Here is a 20,012-nt window from a genome sequence, read left to right on the forward strand (position 1 = left end):
ACAAAAGTCCAACGGACGCCGACGGACTAAAGCTGGCTGGTAATCCGATCGTGTGTGGGCTTCTCCGGACTTTCAGCAGACTTTTTCAGCCTCAAATCCGACGGACTTTAGATTTGAAACATGCTTCAAATCTTTACGTCGTAACTACGACGGACCCCGAAATCCGCTCGTCTGTGTGCTAGTCCGACGGACAAAAACCCATGCTAGGGCAGCTATTGGCTACTGGCTATGAACTTCCTTATTTTAGTCCGGTGTACGTCATCACGTACGAATCCGTCGGACTTTTGTGTGGTCGTGTGTAGGCAAGTCCGTTCGTTAGAAAGTCTGCTGCAAGTCCGCCGAAAGTCCGCAGGAAGTCTGTCGGACAGGCTGTCGGACTTTTGTAGACGAAAAGTCCGACCGTGTGTACGCGGCATAAGTGTTTTTTTGTCAAAGCTTCATTGAACAAGCTGAAGTTAGAAGCTGATTGGCTACCATGCACAGCTGCACCAGATTTTGCACTCTCCACCTTTAGTAAATCAACCCCAATGTGTACAGTCTTCACCTGATTTTACTTTTGATGAAATCTGTATGTGAACCCTTAATAGCACAGCGTGTTGTTTTCTATACTAAATTCACAAAATTCCTAGCAATAAAAACTTGCCATGGGTTCTAACCCTTTCCTACTCTATCCACATCTGAAAAAAGTGACTATACATACATAGGGGGGATATTGCTGTTACTCATTAGAACTAAAGAAGTTATTCGGATGAGTGGTGAGATGTATTCAACATTACAGAACAAGTCCAGTTGAAGGTGACTACCACTACTATCTGTCCAGCTCAGAAGACACTCTATACCAGCTCTGTGAAGTAGTTCTCCTTTCTCCCTTCACATAAGCTTCATTTATATTGTGAACACTCAACAAGTGATAAAACATATGGCAATAGAGAGACAGCAGGATTACCCCCGTATGCCAATGATTGAGATAATGATTGTTCTGTTAATTAACCTTGTAATTGTTACACGTACAGTAGATTAAGCTCTTCACAATCACCATGACAGGGTGACTAATTCCTCTTTCAGCACGGAAGAGGTTAAACCTTCATGGGGTACCCTTTGAAGGAACTATATAACATTGTAATGCTTTACCACAATAATAAAGGCTTACTAATGTCCTATTTTCATGTGTAGGCATCTGAAGGGGGGTTTCTACAACTGCCCCTCTTTTTAACCATATTCGCAATTAATGTGATCTTCCATCCATGTAGTTATTTAATTTAAAAACCACCTCTTAACGTAGATATTCATGACTTTTCAAGTTCAACTGGTGCTGTAGCTCTATGCGGCATCGGTCCAGTGAAGATATTGTATTAGGAACGCCCACACTCAACCTCCCTACTCTGCACATGCTATCTCCCTGGCCTGCAGTGTATTAGACCAATGGTCTTCAAAATGCGGCCAGTGGGCCAAATGTGGCCATTTGCTTGCCTTTATCTGGCCCTTAAGGCACCATTCGTTCCACAAACACCAATGATAGGGCTATTCCTTCCCTAAATATCCTCAATAAAGCACCATTTCTCCTGCTGATACCAACAACGGTGCACTATTTCCTCTGCTAAATCCAATGAGGAGGCACTGTTTACTTCCACTGATGCCAGGGAGTTTTCTAATCCCACTGGCCACAGCCTGGCCCCCCTAAAGCCTGAACTACAGTTAACTGGACCCCTGTATTAGACTAATCATTATGAGCATATTTTTATGTCTAGGCATAACCCACATGTACCCCTAAACCTCCCTTCCCCCTCTAGATCATGTCTCATATTTTATTTTACCTTATTCCTGTAGTGTGAAACATTTTTTTATTACTTGCTGTAATATTTTTATCTTTGGCTTAGAACATCTACGGCAGCCATTCTCAACCAGCAATCCATAGAACCCTAGGGTTCCTCCAGAGCAGCCTTTCTCAACCTTTTCAACATGGAGGAATCCTTGAAATAACTTTCCAATCTCAGGGAACCCCTGCTAAAAATCACTACATCTAACTCGCGATACATTAGTGTGATGGTCAGTGGGAAGAATGCTGCTTACGCTTATGGTCATTAAGAAGAATTTCTCCCTTACAGGTAGCTAAAAGGATCAATGGTGTCAGTGGGAACTTATCTGAGAGGCAGTAATTTCTCATTGCTCAAGAACTCCTTAGCAACCTCTGGAGGAATCTTAGGGTTTTACGGAACCTTGGGGTTACTGAGGTTTTAGAAGCTATGGCTGATTGACCTTCCACTTGATGGTTCCTGCTTAGCTCCAGGCCAACGCCACTTGGCAGAACCAATAGAAGAGGGCCATTCACCACATTGACCAACAATATAAGTAGCATTTTTCTCAGTGACCCCCTGATGGATTGGTTCTTTTAGAGTACTCTGAGACCTGAAAATTATTTCAAGAGTTTCTCCAGGGTAGAAAGGTTAAGAAAGTCTGGTCTAAGCCTCGGTTCACACCAGAGGCGGCACGACTTGCAGGTCGCCTCAACAAGGCGACCTGCACACGACTGCCCGGGCGACTTGCAAAACGACTTCTGTATAGAAGTCTATACAAGTCGCCCCAAGTCGCCCCCAAAGTCGTACAGGAACCTTTTTCTAAGTCGGAGCGACTTGCGTCGCTCCCCTTAGAACGGTTCCATAGCACAGAACGGGAGGCGACTTGTCAGGCAAGTAGGTCGCCTGACAAGTCGTCCCTGTGTGAACCGAGCCTAAGGGAACCAGGGGTACTTTAGAAACCTGGGACCAAACAATGTATCTAGTAGTAGGTGGTCACATTCACCTGTACTTGTTCTGTAATGTTGATGACATTTTGTAGCTTGTCCAAGTCACTTAAAGTTTTAAAAAGTATTGGGAAAATACCCCCTTCTCAGAACTGAAGAAATGGCTTGGACAAGCTCTAGACTCATCATTACAGAACAAGTGCAGTTGATTGAATGTGACTAACTACCACTGTATATACCATGACCTGGATAAATTAGAACCTTCACAGACATATTGACCAAACAGTGTTTTAGTGTCTGTGAATGCAGTCAACTGGAGGTCTTATCCAGCTTAGCCAATGAAACAAGTGTTTTTTTCCTAGTTATGAAGAGTGCTGAGGGGTTAGAACCATTGTCAAGTTGTTATTGCTGTCTTTGTCCATGCTTGGTAGTTCCACCCTCACCATTTTTCTGGTGACCATTACCACAGTTGTTATTGCTGTCTTTGTCCATGCTTGGTAGTTCCACCCTCACCATTTGTCCTGGTGACCATTACCACATTTGTTATAGCTGTCTTAGTCCATGCTAGTTAGTTCCACCTTACCATTTGTACTGGGGACCATTACCACAGTTGTTATTGCTGTCTTTGTCCATGCTTGGTAGTCCCACCTTCATCATTTGTCCTGGTGACCATTACCACAGTTGTTATAGCTGTCTTAGTCCATACTGGGTAGTTCCACCCTCAACATTTGTCCTGGTGACTATTATTACAGTTGTTATTGCTGTTTATGTCCATGCTTGGTAGTTTCACCATCACCATTTGTCCTGGTGACCATTACCACAGTTGTTATGGCTGTCTTTGTCCATGCTTGGTAGTTTCATCCCCACCATTTGTCCTGGTGGTCATTATCACAGAGACAGAAAGTGATGGGAATTTAAAAATGTTACAGTTGCACCAGAGCAAGAGATAATGGAATCCTTCCAGTGGGGACACCTGTGCAATTGCAAACTGTCAGGGGAAGTTCCTACAAGCTGTACAGATTTCCTACTACTTCCTATTGTATTTTCCCCAACAGAATACTGATACCAAAAAATCAAAAAAAAAAAAAAAAACAAAACTTTTGTTTTACATACACTTTAGCACCACTGCCAACAATATTTGTTCTTTTCCTGCCATTGAGGCTGCATTGTGGAAGAATCTCTGGGAGATAATTGGTATTTATTTATTTGTCTTTTTGTAATTTGAGGCTTTCAGCTTCCTGATGATGGGTATAAATCACACATGTACACACAGCGCGGACATGTTTATATCTATTAAGAGTCCCTAATAAGAAAAGGCGTTGTTTTTCTATTTTTTTTACTTTAACACCCCACTGTGCAAGATTAAGATTGATTGAAGTGCTTTTTTTGTCCCTTGCAAAGCACTCTTTAATTATTGTGCCATTATGCTAATGCATGCAAATGCTAAAAAGTGTTCCCTTGGTTGGGAGTGCAGAAAGCACACAAAAAAAAAAGATTAAAGTGTTAGTCTAAAGTACAAATTAGTTTATTACATTACTAAACAGTCTTCTAGGATGCAGGTGTCCTGCGTAGAAAATAAACAGCGCTGTCGTAAGGGATAAAACGCATTGGAATAATGTTTGGTTGTGACGCGCCGTGTACTTAAAGGTGTTTGGAAAAGCAATTACGCATGTTTATGTGGTTGTTGTGGCGGCTGTATGTTAAAATTAAGCGGCGATCTTGTGTATAAAAACACAGATATTGGTGGGCTTTTCAGTAGGCTTGTTAATTACATTCTTGGTTTACACATTTGTAAATGTATATAGTAAAGCCTTTCCTTAAACTAGAACGGGAGACATTATTTTCACTAAACTGAAGCCGTTAAAGCTGAACTCCAGGCAAATAGCCAAATAAACAGGCGCCATACATATATGTGAGCTGTTTTACCTGCCAAAGTATTTGTAGTCCTGCCCATCCGGTTCTGAGATTTGCACAGCTCTGCCACATAGCACATTCCTGCCTGACCTGATTTTTTTCTGCTGCTGGTTGGCTGTAAACCTTTAAAATTAAAAAGGAACAAGGCTAATCCTTCTATAGTGTGTACTTGTCTCTATCCACAGCACCTATTGTGATTCCTGCCCCCTCTCTCATTCCTCTGCTATCTGCATGAGTCATTTCTGACACCAGACAATCCTGGGGGACTGCCTTGCCCGCCCCCTCCAGCACACAGAAGGTGATTGACAGCCTCAGCTCTGAATGTTTCCCTGTGAAACTGTGTAGAAGGGGGTGTGTACATTCCCTCCACTCAGGTCTCAGTTTACACTCCGTTCTCTCCTCTATGCAGTACAGTGTGTGACATCACGAGATGATGATTTTTCTACTAGGACAAAAATTAGTGGCCTATACCGATGCAGACATAAGCTGCACCTTTATCTCTGTTGGCTGTAGACACATGCTTGCTTGGCCTAATGGCTAATTCAATCCTGAAGACATATATACTGTAGGAATTGCTGCATTCTGCAAGCCATCATACAGGGGACCCAGTAATACTGAATGATCATCTACTCTTTCTGTTTCAGGTTCCCAGGTTAAAAGCTTCACTTCATTATGGTTCACCACTGAGCCGTTAGATGTGGTTACCATGCGGGGGAGTTACGTGGTGTTAAACTGCTCAGCGGCCTCGGATCGAGGGTCTCCGACCATCAAGTGGAAAAAGGATGGCGTTTACCTGAACCTTGCCATTGATGACCGAAGGCAACAGCTGCCCAATGGCTCTCTTATAATACAGACTGTGGTACATTCCAGACATCACCGGCCGGATGAAGGTTCCTACCAGTGCGAGGCATCTTTGGATGGTATTGGCGCAATTATTAGTCGGACGTCTAAAGTATTGGTTGCTGGTAAGTTTATTTCAAAAGCAATTCGTTTATGTGAAATCATGTGTTGATGACCATGTTCATTGGGATGATTATACCTTCTGGATTTGACCTGGTCACTCATCATCCACTTGAGAATCAGGAACATACCATTGGGAGGAGACCTAGACTTAGGTAACCTTATCCTTTAGACAAGACAATTGTAAAGCATATAGCACAGGCATTTTGTAATTGCTCTTCTCAGTGCTTGGCAGAGACTACATATGAACTTGAATGAGCAGAGTGAATGTGAAACCAGTTTTCACAAAACACGAGGTTAGGGGTAAATTTTTGTGCTCAAATAAAATACCTCTGCGAATGGACCCCCCCCCCCCATGTGTTTTACATTCTAAATCAGTGTTCTCCAAGCTACAGCCAGATACGGCCCTTCGTTTGCTTTTATCTGGCCCTTGGGGAACTATTTTCATTCACCAATGCCAACAATGGGGCATAATCCCCCCCCACTAACACCAAAGAAGGGGCAGGATTCCTTCCAATGAGACCAACGATGGGGCACAAATACTTCCAATGACACCTAAGGTGGGGCACAATTCCTCCCAATGATGAAAACAATGGGGCCCAATGACACCAATCGTCGCGCACAATTCCTCCCAATTACACCAACGACGGGGCACAATTCCATCACTGACACCAACCACAGGGCGCTATTCCTCCCACTGATACTAAAGATGGGGCACTGTTTATTCCCACTGAAGTCGGGACCTTTTCAATTCCCAATGGACACAGTCCAACCCCACCTTAAGTCTGAAGGACAGTAAACTGGCCGTTTGTTTATAAAGATTGGAGACCCCTGTTCTATATAATTAAAGCAGATATAAACTAATCACTAAAATCTCATATAAGCCTTACCAATTTAATGTAATCGCAAAAGTCATTTTAAATAATTTTAAATTTGCAGCTTTTATTAACCACTTCAATACTGGGCATTTTCACCCCCTTCCTGCCCAGACCAATTTTCAGCTTTCAGCGCTATTACACTTTGAATGACAATTGTGCGGTCATGCAACACTGTACCTATATGATACATTTTTTTCCCCACAAATAGAGCTTTCTTTTGGTGGTATTTGATCACCTCTGCAGTTTTTATTTTTTGCACTATAAACAAAAAAAGAGCGACAATTTTGAATAAAACACAATATTTTTTAACTTTTTGCTATAATAAATATCCCATAAAAAAAAAAAAAAAAAAAAAGAAAAATCCTCAGTTTAGGCCAATATGTATTCTTCTACATATTTTTGGTAAAAAAAATCGCAATAAGCATATATTGATTGGTTTACGCAAAAGTTATAGCGTTTACTAAATAGGGGATACATTTATGGCATTTTTATTGTTTTTTTTTTTTACTAGTAATGGCGGCGATCTGCGATTTTTATTGTGACTGCGATATTGCGGCAGACACTTTGGACACTTTTGACACTATTTTGGGACCATTCACATTTATACAGTGATCAGAGCTATAAAAATGCACTGATTACTGTGTAAATGTGACTGGCAGGGAAGGGGTTAACACTAGGGGGCGAGGAAGGGGTTAAATGTGTATCCTAGGGAGTGATTCTAACTGTAGGTGGAGGGGACTCACAAGGGGAGGAGACCGATCGGTGTTCCTCTGTAATGGGAACACACCATCGGTCTCCTCTCCTCTGACAAGACGTGGATCTGTGTGTTTACACACACAGATCCACGGTCCTGCTGTGTTCACGGGCAATCGCGGGTGCCTGGCAGACATCGCGGCCACCGGGCACACGCATCGGGTGCCTAGTGACGCGGTGCGTTCGCGCCCCCTAGAGGCTCAGAAAGTAAAAGACGTCATATGGCGGTGGCCCGGAGGGAAAAAGGGTTCCCGCCGTCCTCATATCACTATGCGCGGTAGGGAAGTGGTTAAAATAATACATTGGTAATCCTGCCATTAAGGTCATTGCTTAGGCATTTCCCTTTATAGAGACAACGCCCTCTTCCCATTTCCTAGTTGTGCTCCTATGTTGTCACACAGGCTTCCAATAAGGACCACAAGGGGCAGTACTGATGTGCACTGTGTAGGCATGGGATCTGTTGTGAGTATCAGGAAACCCACTTTGAGAAATGCCACTTGGATGCAGAAGATCGTCAGCACTGAGATGCAAAAGAGGATGAAAAAAGTTAGTGTTTAGCTCTAATTTAAGTTTGACTCTACCCTTTGTAAAATAAATACAATACCAAGTTCCTTACAATTTAACAAAGTTATGCCACCTATTCCACCACCTGTAACTGGAATCTTTGCTCTCTTCAAAAACTATTGCCACCTCAATTATCTGCACATCTGACACTTCCAGGTGTGTAGGGTGCCTGGTGTGAAGGACCCCTAATGCATGCAGTGGTTCCGTCCACCGACCCCTATATCACTAAAAGGTTCCACGCATTCCATACAGCTATATAGGCCAGTGCTATGGTAAAATGGCGCTGTCAAACAAGCAGTCCAAACAATAAGATATTACCGGTAGAAGATTAAGGACAGGGCATTTATTCATCACCTGCAACATTCCCCATCCTGAGGTTACTGTGCCAGATGAAGGGGTCCTCATTGGCTCAGAAACATTGCTGTTTGTTGGTGACCAATATAAAGAAGAAAGAGCACCGCGCTGTATACCCTTAAACAATTAGCACAATCAAGTAATAAATGACATACAATAAAAAGGAAGAAAAAGCAGCCGCTTAAAGGTGAGATATACACACTAAACAATAAATAAATAGAGGAAGCAGCGCTGTAAACCAAAATGTGATAAATAAATGTCACAATAGTGATAAATAATGCATAAAGTCCATAATCTGATCAATTAAATCAGTACAGTTCTAACAGTGACAATCTTCAAAGGTGAAACGGATGAGGAACCCCAGCTTGGGTCTCTTCCAGAAATAATTAGCGAATGAGACTGGATAACCTTCACCGCACCACTGTGATATGAGTAAAATACGCGCTTACCAACTGGCAAGCTTAAGAAAGCTTGTGACCTTAACCCGGTCGGGGCCTTTCTTGAGATGGAGACACCACTAAACTGCTCCTTAGACCGTGACTGGACCACTAGCCTCCATAAAAAAGGAACCTGGATGCGGGAGATGCTAAACTCCTATCTAGGAGTTGTTCTCATAGACAATGCCCCAAAAAAGAAAGAGGAAGAGCAACATAGCGTAATCCTGGATGGATATTTATTTAAAAAATTAAAAGTACACTTACAATGTGTTGAGTATAAATAGGCATAAGAAGCCTAGGCTTCTTATGCCTATTTATACTCAACACATTGTAAGTGTACTTTTAATTTTTTAAATAAATATCCATCCAGGATTACGCTATGTTGCTCTTCCTCTTTCTTTTTTGGGGCATTGTCTGTGAGAACAACTCCTAGATAGGAGTTTAGCATCTCCCGCATCCAGGTTCCTTTTTTATGGAGGCTAGTGGTCCAGTCACGGTCTAAGGAGCGGTTTAGTGGTGTCTCCATCTCAAGAAAGGCCCCGACCGGGTTAAGGTCACAAGCTTTCTTAAGCTTGCCAGTTGGTAAGCGCGTATTTTACTCATATCACAGTGGTGCGGTGAAGGTTATCCAGTCTCATTCGCTAATTATTTCTGGAAGAGACCCAAGCTGGGGTTCCTCATCCGTTTCACCTTTGAAGATTGTCACTGTTAGAGCTGTACTGATTTAATTGATCAGATTATGGACTTTATGCATTATTTATCACTATTGTGACATTTATTTATCACATTTTGGTTTACAGCGCTGCTTCCTCTATTTATTTATTTGTTGGTGACCAATACATGGCCTGTTCTTAACTTTTACTGTGGTGGGCTGGTGGTATCCTATTTTGACTATGTCACTATAGGACAAAATAGTGATAAAGGGCCCAGTGGCTAGAACCATAGCATACTGTGGAGGGGATGTAGACATCCTACTCTCCTGGAAGAATCAGATATGAAGCGTCTCAAGGTGGCCATAGGTCTAGAAGATGGCAAAGATTTAAGTAATGGGCAGTGGGACAGGTGTGTTTAAATAATATTCTATTGCAGATGTGCTTTAAGGAATCACCCCTAGTGAGGCCTTCAAAAAATGAAGGAAACTGTCATTTTTTTACCTACATTGTAACAGCTACGGAAACCTAATACATGTAACAAAAGTAACCCATTTCTAAACTACCGCTTCCTGATTTAGCTCCGTTTATAATTGAATCTGACGTTATTACAGTGTAGAACCACCAAAACATTTCATTCCTGCAAATTCTCCATAATAAAAAGCGCCTGGAATATAAAGTGATTTAAATTCTTAATTACCCTGATGTACAACAATGTCAGTTAATGTCTCTGTATAGATCTGCCGGGACTGACACGAGCACAGCTGTGTTTCTGTAATTTCATCCAAAGATCTGTTCAGTAAGTAACTCACAATCTCCTGTGAATTCTTCTCGCAGTGCAGTTCGCAGGAATACTTCCGCCTTGATACTGAATGAAGCCGTTTAGTGGAATAGCATGAAAATGCAATGGGCTTCCTTCAAAGGTCAAGTTAAGCTGAAATATTAAATGTGTGTGTTGCAGATTAATAAACATGAAATTATTCATTATTTACCTAAATAAACATGACCCTTCTCAGCGGTTTGCTTTGGCAGTTGGCAGTTGTTTCTCCAGCAGACAGAGTGACAACTTGAAAGATCTTCTCTTCAGAATTCTACTACGTTGCAGCGTTGGTTCTAACTCAATGATGTTAAGGCATCTTAAAGTATATCTAAAGCCCAAACCTTTTTGTTGGCTGGTGGAATTTTAGCTTTGAATGTGGTGTTTACAGTGGAACTAGGTAGTGGATTCTTGGTAGCACCCAATATTGTGCTGGTAGTAGAACTCGTTGATGGAGCTATTATATCGTAGTGCTCCAACCCAGCTGGACCACAGATAGTCATACCTTCTCATCACATGTGACCAGTGTAGATACTGTAAATATACTGTGGCCAGTAAAATCACACTCTTCTGGATATTTTATTTTTATCTATGGAGAATGTAAAAGGAGGAGTTGAAACACACAGAGGTGGATAGGAGCATAAACTTCCAGGTGGATAGGAACAAAGATGAAAATAAGACAAGGATATCTCACTGTTTGACTATTCAAGACATATAGGAAGCAGGAGCTGCTCAACCCACTGAGCTTCACTCTTACTTTTGGGTGGACTTACCCTTTAAAGTGACATTGTTACCTTGCCCACACTGAGCAAAAAGACAGTGTCTCTGCAAAGGCTCCCTCCTCCACTTCTTGATATCTTGAAACACCAGGTAGTGTTGCAAGTTGTAATGAAGGAAGGAGTGGCAGGAGAGGGCTGGCAAGGTGAGTAAAGAAAGGTTGAGCATTGCCCTTTGCAGAGGCGCTTTCACTTTGCTCTGCATGGGCAAGATGATAGTGTTTCTTTTGGGCAGCCATTCTCAACCAGGGTTCTGTGGAATCCTAGGGTTCTTCTGAAAGCAGTGGTTTCCAAACGGAAGCCTGTGGGCCAAATGTTGCTCTTTGCTTGCCTTTATCCATCCCTCGTGGCACCATTCTTCCCATCCAAATGACACCAGCATTGGGGCACTATTCCTCCCAATGACACCAACAATGGGACACTATTCCTCCAATACCAATGACAGGGAACTATTCCCACTCCTACTGACCAGAGGTATTATGTATTTTTCTTTTTACTCCCACTAACTACAAAGTCAGAGGCATTGTTTACTCCCACTGAGGCTGGGGCATGTTTTACACCTTGGGCCATAGTCCAAACCCCTTAAAGTCTGAAAAACAATAAATTGTCTCTTTGTTTAGAAAGTTTGGAGACCCCTGCTCTAGAGGTTGCAAGGGATTCTTTGAGCTGTGGTTGACTGACAGCTTCCCGGGGCTGGATGTGGCCCTTCGCTTGACTTTATCCAGCCCTTGAGGCACTATTCCTTCCACTAACACAAACAATGGGGCACTATTCCTCCCACTGATACCAACAATGAGGCACTATTCCTCCCACTGACACCAATGATGGGGCATTATTCCTTCCCCTGATAACAACAATAGGGCATTATTCCTCCCACTAATGCCAATGATAAGGCATTATTTGCTCCCATTGACACCGGGGCATTTTCTACTCACCCTGGCCACAGTCCAGCCCCCTCAAAGTCTGAAGGACAGTAAACTGGCCCTTTGTTTAGAAAGTTTGGAGATCCCTGCTTTAGGGCATAAGGACATGGGAAAACACGAAGGAAAGGAAAAGCAACAGGAAAGAAGAAAGTAGGCAAAGACAAGATGGTACTGTCTACTTTTTTCTTTAGACTCACCTATCAAAAAGATTTAACATTACTCTTGAGTTCCTTTTATAGTCAAACAGGTTCTGTCGACTGATGATGGTACAGAATTATAGTTCCTCCCATTCTATACAGTCATGATGGTGTGCATTATCACTTTTACATGTTTCGAAAAGGTAATGTCAGATTAGTAGATTAAAGTAAGCTAAAAATGAAAAAAGCTGCTTTTGTCACCTAGAAAGCGCAACATAAGACAAAACGGGTGATGTTACATTGACATCTCTGATAGCTTAATGGCTTTATCTAGGCTGCTGAATCTTCCTGCCTAACAAATTAAATGCCTTTTCGTTTTAGTCTTTGAAAATCGTGACATTTATTTTTTTGTAATTCGTCTATTTTCTTATATATAAGTGAAAAGGTTTTCTTCAATCATAGGGTAATGCCTTCTGCTGCTTTCATTGCATAAATAAAACATAAACATCCGCCATTATAAACTGTGCACAGTGGCTTCCAAATAGACAGAACTAATTGCTGCTTCCTTGTCTGCTTATTATTCCTGTAAAAAGGGTGATTATGAACATTACAGCCCCAGGCAAAACACGTGTACTTAACCAGCTGCATTTTATTTTCTAATAGATTTAAAAAAAAACACGGCATAGCAGTTCTAGAGTAATTTCAGTGCACATAGCCGGAGTATTATTCTGCCCTATTGGACCCAGGGACAAAAAATGTAATCGGGTAGGAGCTTGGCCAAACTTTTTGGGCCCTTTATGCAATATCTAATCCATGACCCCATGATGTCTTTTCTGTTTTAACCTACTGTAGTTTTTTAAATGATCCTGATTTCACAGATTTTTAAGATTTGACTCTGAATTTTGTTTACCCTGGAATGTTTCACTTATGACAAACTGATAGATTTGATATATTAATCAATTTTTCAATGCACACAGCCTATGCCCACTTGGGCCTGAAGATGAACAATATCATTGGGCAGGACCTTGGTCAAACTTCTTGGGCCCTTTATGCCAAATCTGATCCATGACCTTATGATGTCTCAATGACCCATGCCATATCTGAGCCATGACCTCATGTTCTTGCCATATCTGATCCACGACCCCAAGTTCTTGCCATATCTGATCCATGACCCAAGCTCTTGCAATATCTGATCCATGACTCCATGTTCTCTGTTACCATAGTTTTTAAATGACCCTGTTTTCACAGATTTTAAAGATGTGTTTTTGGATTTTGTTTGCCCTGGAATGTTTTACTAATGATAAACTATGAAATGTCATAAATTATTGATTTTTCAATGCACATAGCCTTTGTGCCATTGGGTCTGGAGACAAACAATACTGTTGGGCAGGAACTTGGCCAAATTTCTTGGGGCCTTTGCGCCATATCTGAACCATGACCCCCTGGTGACTCCTCTGTTGTCACCAACCATAGTGTTTAAATATCTCTGGATTTTGTTGCCCTGGAATATATTACTACCACCAAACCGGTAAAGGTTAAACAAATGTCAGTTTTCCATGTCATGGGAAGTTCTGGTGTAGTTTGAGATCCCTCTTGGTGAAGTTTTATACATGCTTTGATGTTTCTGGAGGCAGCAGATTTCAAACCTGGGAGATACACCATCATGGTTTGTGGACACCTGAGCATCACACCAGTATGAGCATGATGGACACACCATTCTAACATAATTGGATTTAATAATAATTCCCTCTCCCTCCTTTTCGGCTACAACAGTCTTCTATCTTCTGGTAAGGCTTTCCACAAGATTTGAAATGTCTGTACGCACTTTTTTTCAGCCAAAGCTGAATTTGTAAGGTCAAGCATTGATGTTGGATGAAAGGTCTGGTACACAATCATTTCAATTCATTCAAAAGATGTTCAGAAAACATTCAAAAGATGTTCAGTTGGGTTGAGAACATAAGTATGTGCAAGCCACTTGAATTCTTTCACACCAAATTAATTTTTTGAAGCTAGCTTTGTGCACAGGGTCACACAGTCATGAGTTTGTAGCAGACTTTTTTTTAGATGTTTTTAACATCGATTTAAATTGCTACTTGAAGCTTGATGAATTAGTGCTAGTTGCTCTACTGGCCATTTGGGGTGCTGCATTCTTCCAGTTTTAATAGTCCTCACCAACACAACTCAGCAAGCCCAGTTGTATAAACACCACAAGCAGATACTATTCTTTTGGCTCTTGCCCCTATTCAGTGCCAAGACCTAGTATGCCTACTCCACCCATCAAGTTAAACCCAAATGGCAACCTTGTTGACCCTCTCTCCCAACAACATAGTTACATACCTACTACTCCTTTACAGAGCCACAGAAAGTAGTCCTTAAAAACTGTGTACAAAATACACATCTTGTTTTCCAGGTTTTTGTAAAAAATATGAATACAAATGAGCTATGATTGACATTTTTCCCGTGGTCACTTTATTGCAGCAGTTTTTGCTATCAAAATGAACCTATTTTAACGGACTACACATTTTTCCAATGTTCCGCCGGCTAATTAGACTCCTGTCCTGGCACTTAAAATCATTTAGTCAATTTATTGAGAATCCGACGGTCGGACAATGAGACAGAGTCACATCTCCATGCGCCTTCCTCTCTGCTCTAGGAAGCAATTTAACCTGCACTGCAGAGACGACCTTTTCCATTTGAAATCCATATGTGTTTCGGAGGTTAGATTTAATAGGATAGTCAGGTTGTTTACAACACAAAATTGCTGACCTTTCCAAGCTGCTCGAAGAATATAAAGAAGATTGTTGGTAGCTTCGGGTTAGGTAAAAACTTCTTCAAAGGGCTGTCCGGCAACTATGGACTTTCTTGAGGCCTTAATTAAAGGGACACTTAAAGTCACCGTATAGCTCTTACAATGCTTGAATAGGTATAGGCATAGAATAAAGCTGAACTACAGGCAAATAAAAAAAAATCCCTTGCAGTGGGGCTGTGCCCGCATTGCTAAGGTTAATTGCATGTTTATGAATAGAGGAACAGTAAAAGGAGATATACTTACTCAATCCTTCGCTCCCCCTAGACCGCCCCCCGCAGCTTCTGCACCCCCACGCACTAGCAGTCTAGGATCCTGATGTAATCAAGCCCATAACAGGGTTCATAGCCCTGCTCTGGACTTGAGGAAGACAAGGGACAGTCCACGGGGGGATCATGGGGAAACACCTCAAGCCCTTTCATTCATTGTATTTCAGTTCTTTCTAATACAGAGGTTCAGCATCAGAGGTGGGTGTTACCTAGGGTGGTCTGCATGCCTATACAAGGAATGCCCACTCCTCCAGATTGACACCCATTCATCAAGGCTTTTTTATATTTGCATAGGTCCTCCCAAGAGCCAGCCCACTGCTTGCATCAGGTTTACACCACTACTTGTGTAAATCCTTGCATGGGTTCGGGCATACAACCTTTGATGCATACAGACTGTGTTGAAGGGAAGGTGGCTTAAGGGATGCACAGGTATATGCAAGTAGTGGCATAAACCCATGTACGGCCACTCATTACTATGGTCGGCTGTGCGCAACAACTGTGTATACCTGTCAGGAACTGGATCACCTGCTGGCACTGTGGTTCCCAGACCAGAAGGTTGTAGTTCTGGTGTCCACTAGGGAGTGTCTCCCAGCAGCCTGCAGATCTCAGCAATTAGTCTTCAACTGATGCTGGCTGCTGGGAGGGTATTTAGTGCTTCCTCTACTATTCACCTCTCGTCTTATGCCCTGTACACACGGTCGGACATTGATCGGACATTCCGACAACAAAATCCATGGATTTTTTCTGACGGATGTTGGCTCAAACTTGTCTTGCATACACACGGTCACACAAAGTTGTCGGAAAATCCGATCGTTCTGAACGTGGTGACGTAAAACACGTACGTCGGGTCTATAAATGGGGCAGTATTGATTTGATTTTTTTACACTAGTAATAAATCTTATTTATAAGCGAAGTTCACTTTTTTTTTTATTTCAGCTTCTCTATGTACCAATAAATCATTAATCTACTTCTGTTGCAGAAAAGAAAAAGCTTTCTATGTATTTTAAGACAGGGCCTTACCTCAGCTTCCAGCTTGTTCCTTACAAAAGCTCATGGCTTCCTTGTATGTAGATTTAGGGCATGGAAACTGTTAAGACAAAGGAAGTAATTCACCAGCTGACCTCATTAACACTCACCCTGCACCTGCCCTCCCCCTCCAGAAGATTGCTCCCACCCACCTCTATACTGACATGTAGGCAGTAGTTTTGAAAACAGAAGCATGTCCCTGCAAGTCTATAAAGCTCTCCATATACTGTATAATCTGATTGTACAATCGCTTTTAGATCTACAATCAACTATGTAGTGCAAGGGCATGCCTGATTGTATACAGAGAGATTGGATCAGCAGCGGCCCGTCCGTCCCCCTAATCTATGTGCCCAGTTCCTAATTTACATGCAGGGCGCCGGACGCATGAATTCCAAGGGGTTTTTTTTTTTTTTTTTAGAAGCACGTGATTAGAGCCAGAGGCTCTAGGGTGTTCTCTCAGCACCCCGAGCCCACCCAGTTGTGTGATAATATCGAATTAATATTCGCTATTGTCTTCCTGATTCTCCTCCCGGCCAATCTCGGCTCAGGAAGCGGGTCCTGAGACCTGATTGCTCGAGAAGAGAAGCGATCCTATTTGCTGTCGAGGGGGAGGAGGAAGGAGACGCAGGGGAAGCCGTGTCGGCATGAAGCAGAAGAAGAAGGAGGAAGCCCGCGTCCTAGATGGGGTAAGTGCGGGGACTGATCCACCACCCGGGGGGGTGACGCCCCCCCCCCAAAAAAATACCACCACTGGATTGGATAGATAGGTGTGTTCTCCTATTATAAAAGGTGAATGTAGCCTTTAAATTATATATGTTCTGGCTTCAGTTTTCTGAGTGCAGCTACATAGATCTGGTCATTGCTGCTGCTGGATGCCTGCTCTTAGTAAGCCTGACAATACCAGGAAATTCACCTACAATTTCCTGCTCAAAAATGCATAAATCCTTACATGATTCATTCTTGTGTGCATGATCTCGCTCTTGCTGCTGATGTAGAAGGATAACACGGTGGACTAAGAGAGGGGTTTTTGCTTGAAACCATGGTATTTTTAACATGGAAAAAGTGACAACCCTACTAATAGAGTGCTTATTCAGCTCAGAAAATGGCAACGCCGGAACAAAATGGTTGACTCAGCCCCATTTCTTTTTTTACGTTTTGATGTTCCGAGTTGCTCGCATTAGGTAAATAAGTCCCATTGCTGCTTTCATCCTCGTAAACCATGAAAACCACTAGAAGTTCAATCATTTTTAGGATTAACATTATCATATCTTTTCATATAGGGAAGGGCAATACATCAGCGGGGAGATGGTGTACGCGTATACCACGTCTGTTTTGCAAATTTTAATACTGCTGACAATAACAAGTTTCGTTTAATGGAGACGAATATTTTTCAAAGAAGCGGTAATCTCCGCATTTAAGTGTGGGGATGCATATATTTAAATAACAGAACTGTCTAGAATTATTGCCCGTCATGTCCCATAATTCAACGTTTTATGTCATGTATTTGTCTGCAGTGTAAAATCATTTGAAAGACTCGGGGAAAAAAAAATGCTAAGAGCTCACGTTGGTACGGTAATTCAACACAATATCCTCAGACTGAAGCCAAAGGGGCTTATTTGGAATGAAAATAAGTTATTGAGTGCGGTCTTGTTCTGTTTAACCGCTTGAGCGCCAGAATATATATAGCCCTTCATTACCAGGCCATGGATCACTTTTCATTGCTATCATAGTCCAAATGACAACTACCCCATCATTCAACAATGTAGCTAAATTAATTTTATATGATTTTTTTATGAGAGTTTTCTTTTGGTGGTATTTAACATTTTTTTAATATATTTTTTTAAAATAACTTATAAAGAAGAAGAAAATAAAAAACTTGTGTTTGCTTACCTTTCATTTATTTACCTTTATAAAAAAAAGTTTCCTATAATCATTAAAGGTCAGTGGCACTGTAACCCCCCCCCCCCCCCGAACCTTAAAAAAAAAATTAAAAAAATCCCACAGTCATTGGTGGTCAGCTGAAATTTACACCCATCATAAAACAATTCTATGATCATGATGGTCAGGGCACTTTCAACCCCCCCCCCAGCGCTCTTCATAAAACAAAAAAATATATATTAAAAATTCCACAGTTATTGGTGGTCAGCAGAACTTTAACCCCCCCCCCAAAAAAAAACAATCCTCACGAGCATGGTGGTCAGGGGCACTTTAAAATTCCCGTCTTTGGAAAAAAATCTAACTGTCATTGGTGTGGTCAATGGAACCACAAAACAATCCCACAGTCAGGGCACTTTAACCCTCCCCCTCACCTTAAAAAAAAAATCCCATAGTCATTGGTGGTCAGCTGCACTTTAACCCCCCCCCCCCCCAAAAAAAAAAAAAAAATCCCATGAGCACAATGGTCACTTTAAACTCCCTACCTTTGAAAAAAAATTATAACTGCCATTGGTTGTCAAAGGAACATTAAAGCCACCCAAAAAAATCCCACAGTCATGGAGGTCAGTACACTTTAATCCCCCCCCCCTTTAAAATAAAAATCTCACATTTATCATTTATTAGTGGTCAGCAGCACTTTAAACCCACCAAAAAACTATCCCACAACCATGGTGGTGAATAGCACCCCCCCCCCACACACACACACACCTTAAATAATAAAAAGAAAAAAACACACAGTCAGTCATTGGTGGTCAGGGCACTTTAATCAAACCCCACCTTTTTTAAAAAAAAAACTAAACAAAACAAAAAAAACCTCAGTCATTGGTGGTCAGCCACACTTAAACCCCCCCCCCCAAAAAAAAAATAATCCCACAAGTGTGGTTGTCAGGGGCACTTTAAACTCCCCACCTTCATGGAGGTCAGTACACTTTAACACCCCCCCCCCCTTTAAAAAAAAAATCTCACAGTCATTGGTGGTCAGCAGGGCTTTAAACCTCCCAAAAAACAATCCCATCATCGTGGTGGTCAATAGCACAACCCCTCCACCACCACCACCTTAAAAAAAAATCCCACAGTCATTGGTAGGCAGCTAGGCTTTAAACCTCCCAAAAAACAAGCCCTCTGTCATGGAGGTCAGTACACTTCAATAGCACAACCCCACCACCACCTTAAAAATAATATAATAATAATAATAATAATAATAATAATATAATCTCACAGTCATTGGTGGTAAGCAGCACTTTAAACCCCCCAAAAAACAATCCTATGATCATGGTGCCCAACACCACAACTACCCCCCACCACCACCTTAAAAAAAAAAAAGCACAGTCATTGGCGGTCAAGGCACTTTAACCAAACATCACCATAATAAAACTAAAAAAACAAACAAACAAAAAAAAAAACCTCAGTGGCACTTTATTATTCTATAATACTTAGTGCCATCTCGTGGCCAAATGTAGTATTGTCCATTTTCAAATTAATGAAAAGCATTCAACCAGCACAGGAAATAGCCTAATTACTTTAGTTTTGTTTTTTGTCCACATTGTACAGAATGAATGTACATGCATTTCAGGCTTCATGTACACTGGTGCTGGTAAGCGGAAATTTAGGAGCAGTTGGGTGTTTTTTTCAGCTACCCCTGAACTCTCCTCTATGTTGGCTTATCAGTACATGTACACAGGGTCATTTATAGTCGTTTCTAGGCAGTTGAGTTTAGAAGCATCTTTTAGACCCCTTTCACACTGGGGCGCTTTGCAGGCGCTACAGCGCTAAAAATAGCACCTGCAAAGGGCCCTGAAACAGACGCTGCTGTGTCTCCAATGTGAAAACCCCGAGGGCTTTCACACTGGAGCGGTGCGCTGGCAGGACAGTAAAAAAAGTCCTGCTAGCAGCATCTTTGGAGCGGTGAAGGAGCAGTGTATACACCGCTCCTTCACTGCTCCTGCCCATTGAAATCAATGGAGCAACACGGCTATACCGCCGGGAAAGTGCTACTGCAGCAGCGCTTTGCGGTGGTTTTAACCCTTTCTCGGCCACTAGCGGGGGGGTAAAAGCGCCCCGCTAGCGGCCGAA

General features: G+C 42.0%; 1 protein-coding gene across 2 annotated transcripts in view; it reads left to right on the plus strand.

The window, feature by feature from the left end:
• DCC (DCC netrin 1 receptor) overlaps nt 1-20,012 on the plus strand; it is a 980,705-nt gene that overhangs the window by 344,444 nt on the left and 616,249 nt on the right. For both annotated transcript variants that reach the window (XM_073619854.1, XM_073619846.1), the window contains exon 2: nt 5,299-5,619. In XM_073619854.1, the coding sequence (XP_073475955.1) occupies nt 5,299-5,619 (321 nt within the window). The remainder of the gene's footprint in view (nt 1-5,298; nt 5,620-20,012) is intronic.

Source organism: Aquarana catesbeiana, linkage group LG01, assembly GCF_042186555.1.
Source record: "Aquarana catesbeiana isolate 2022-GZ linkage group LG01, ASM4218655v1, whole genome shotgun sequence".
Lineage (NCBI taxonomy): Eukaryota > Metazoa > Chordata > Amphibia > Anura > Ranidae > Aquarana > Aquarana catesbeiana.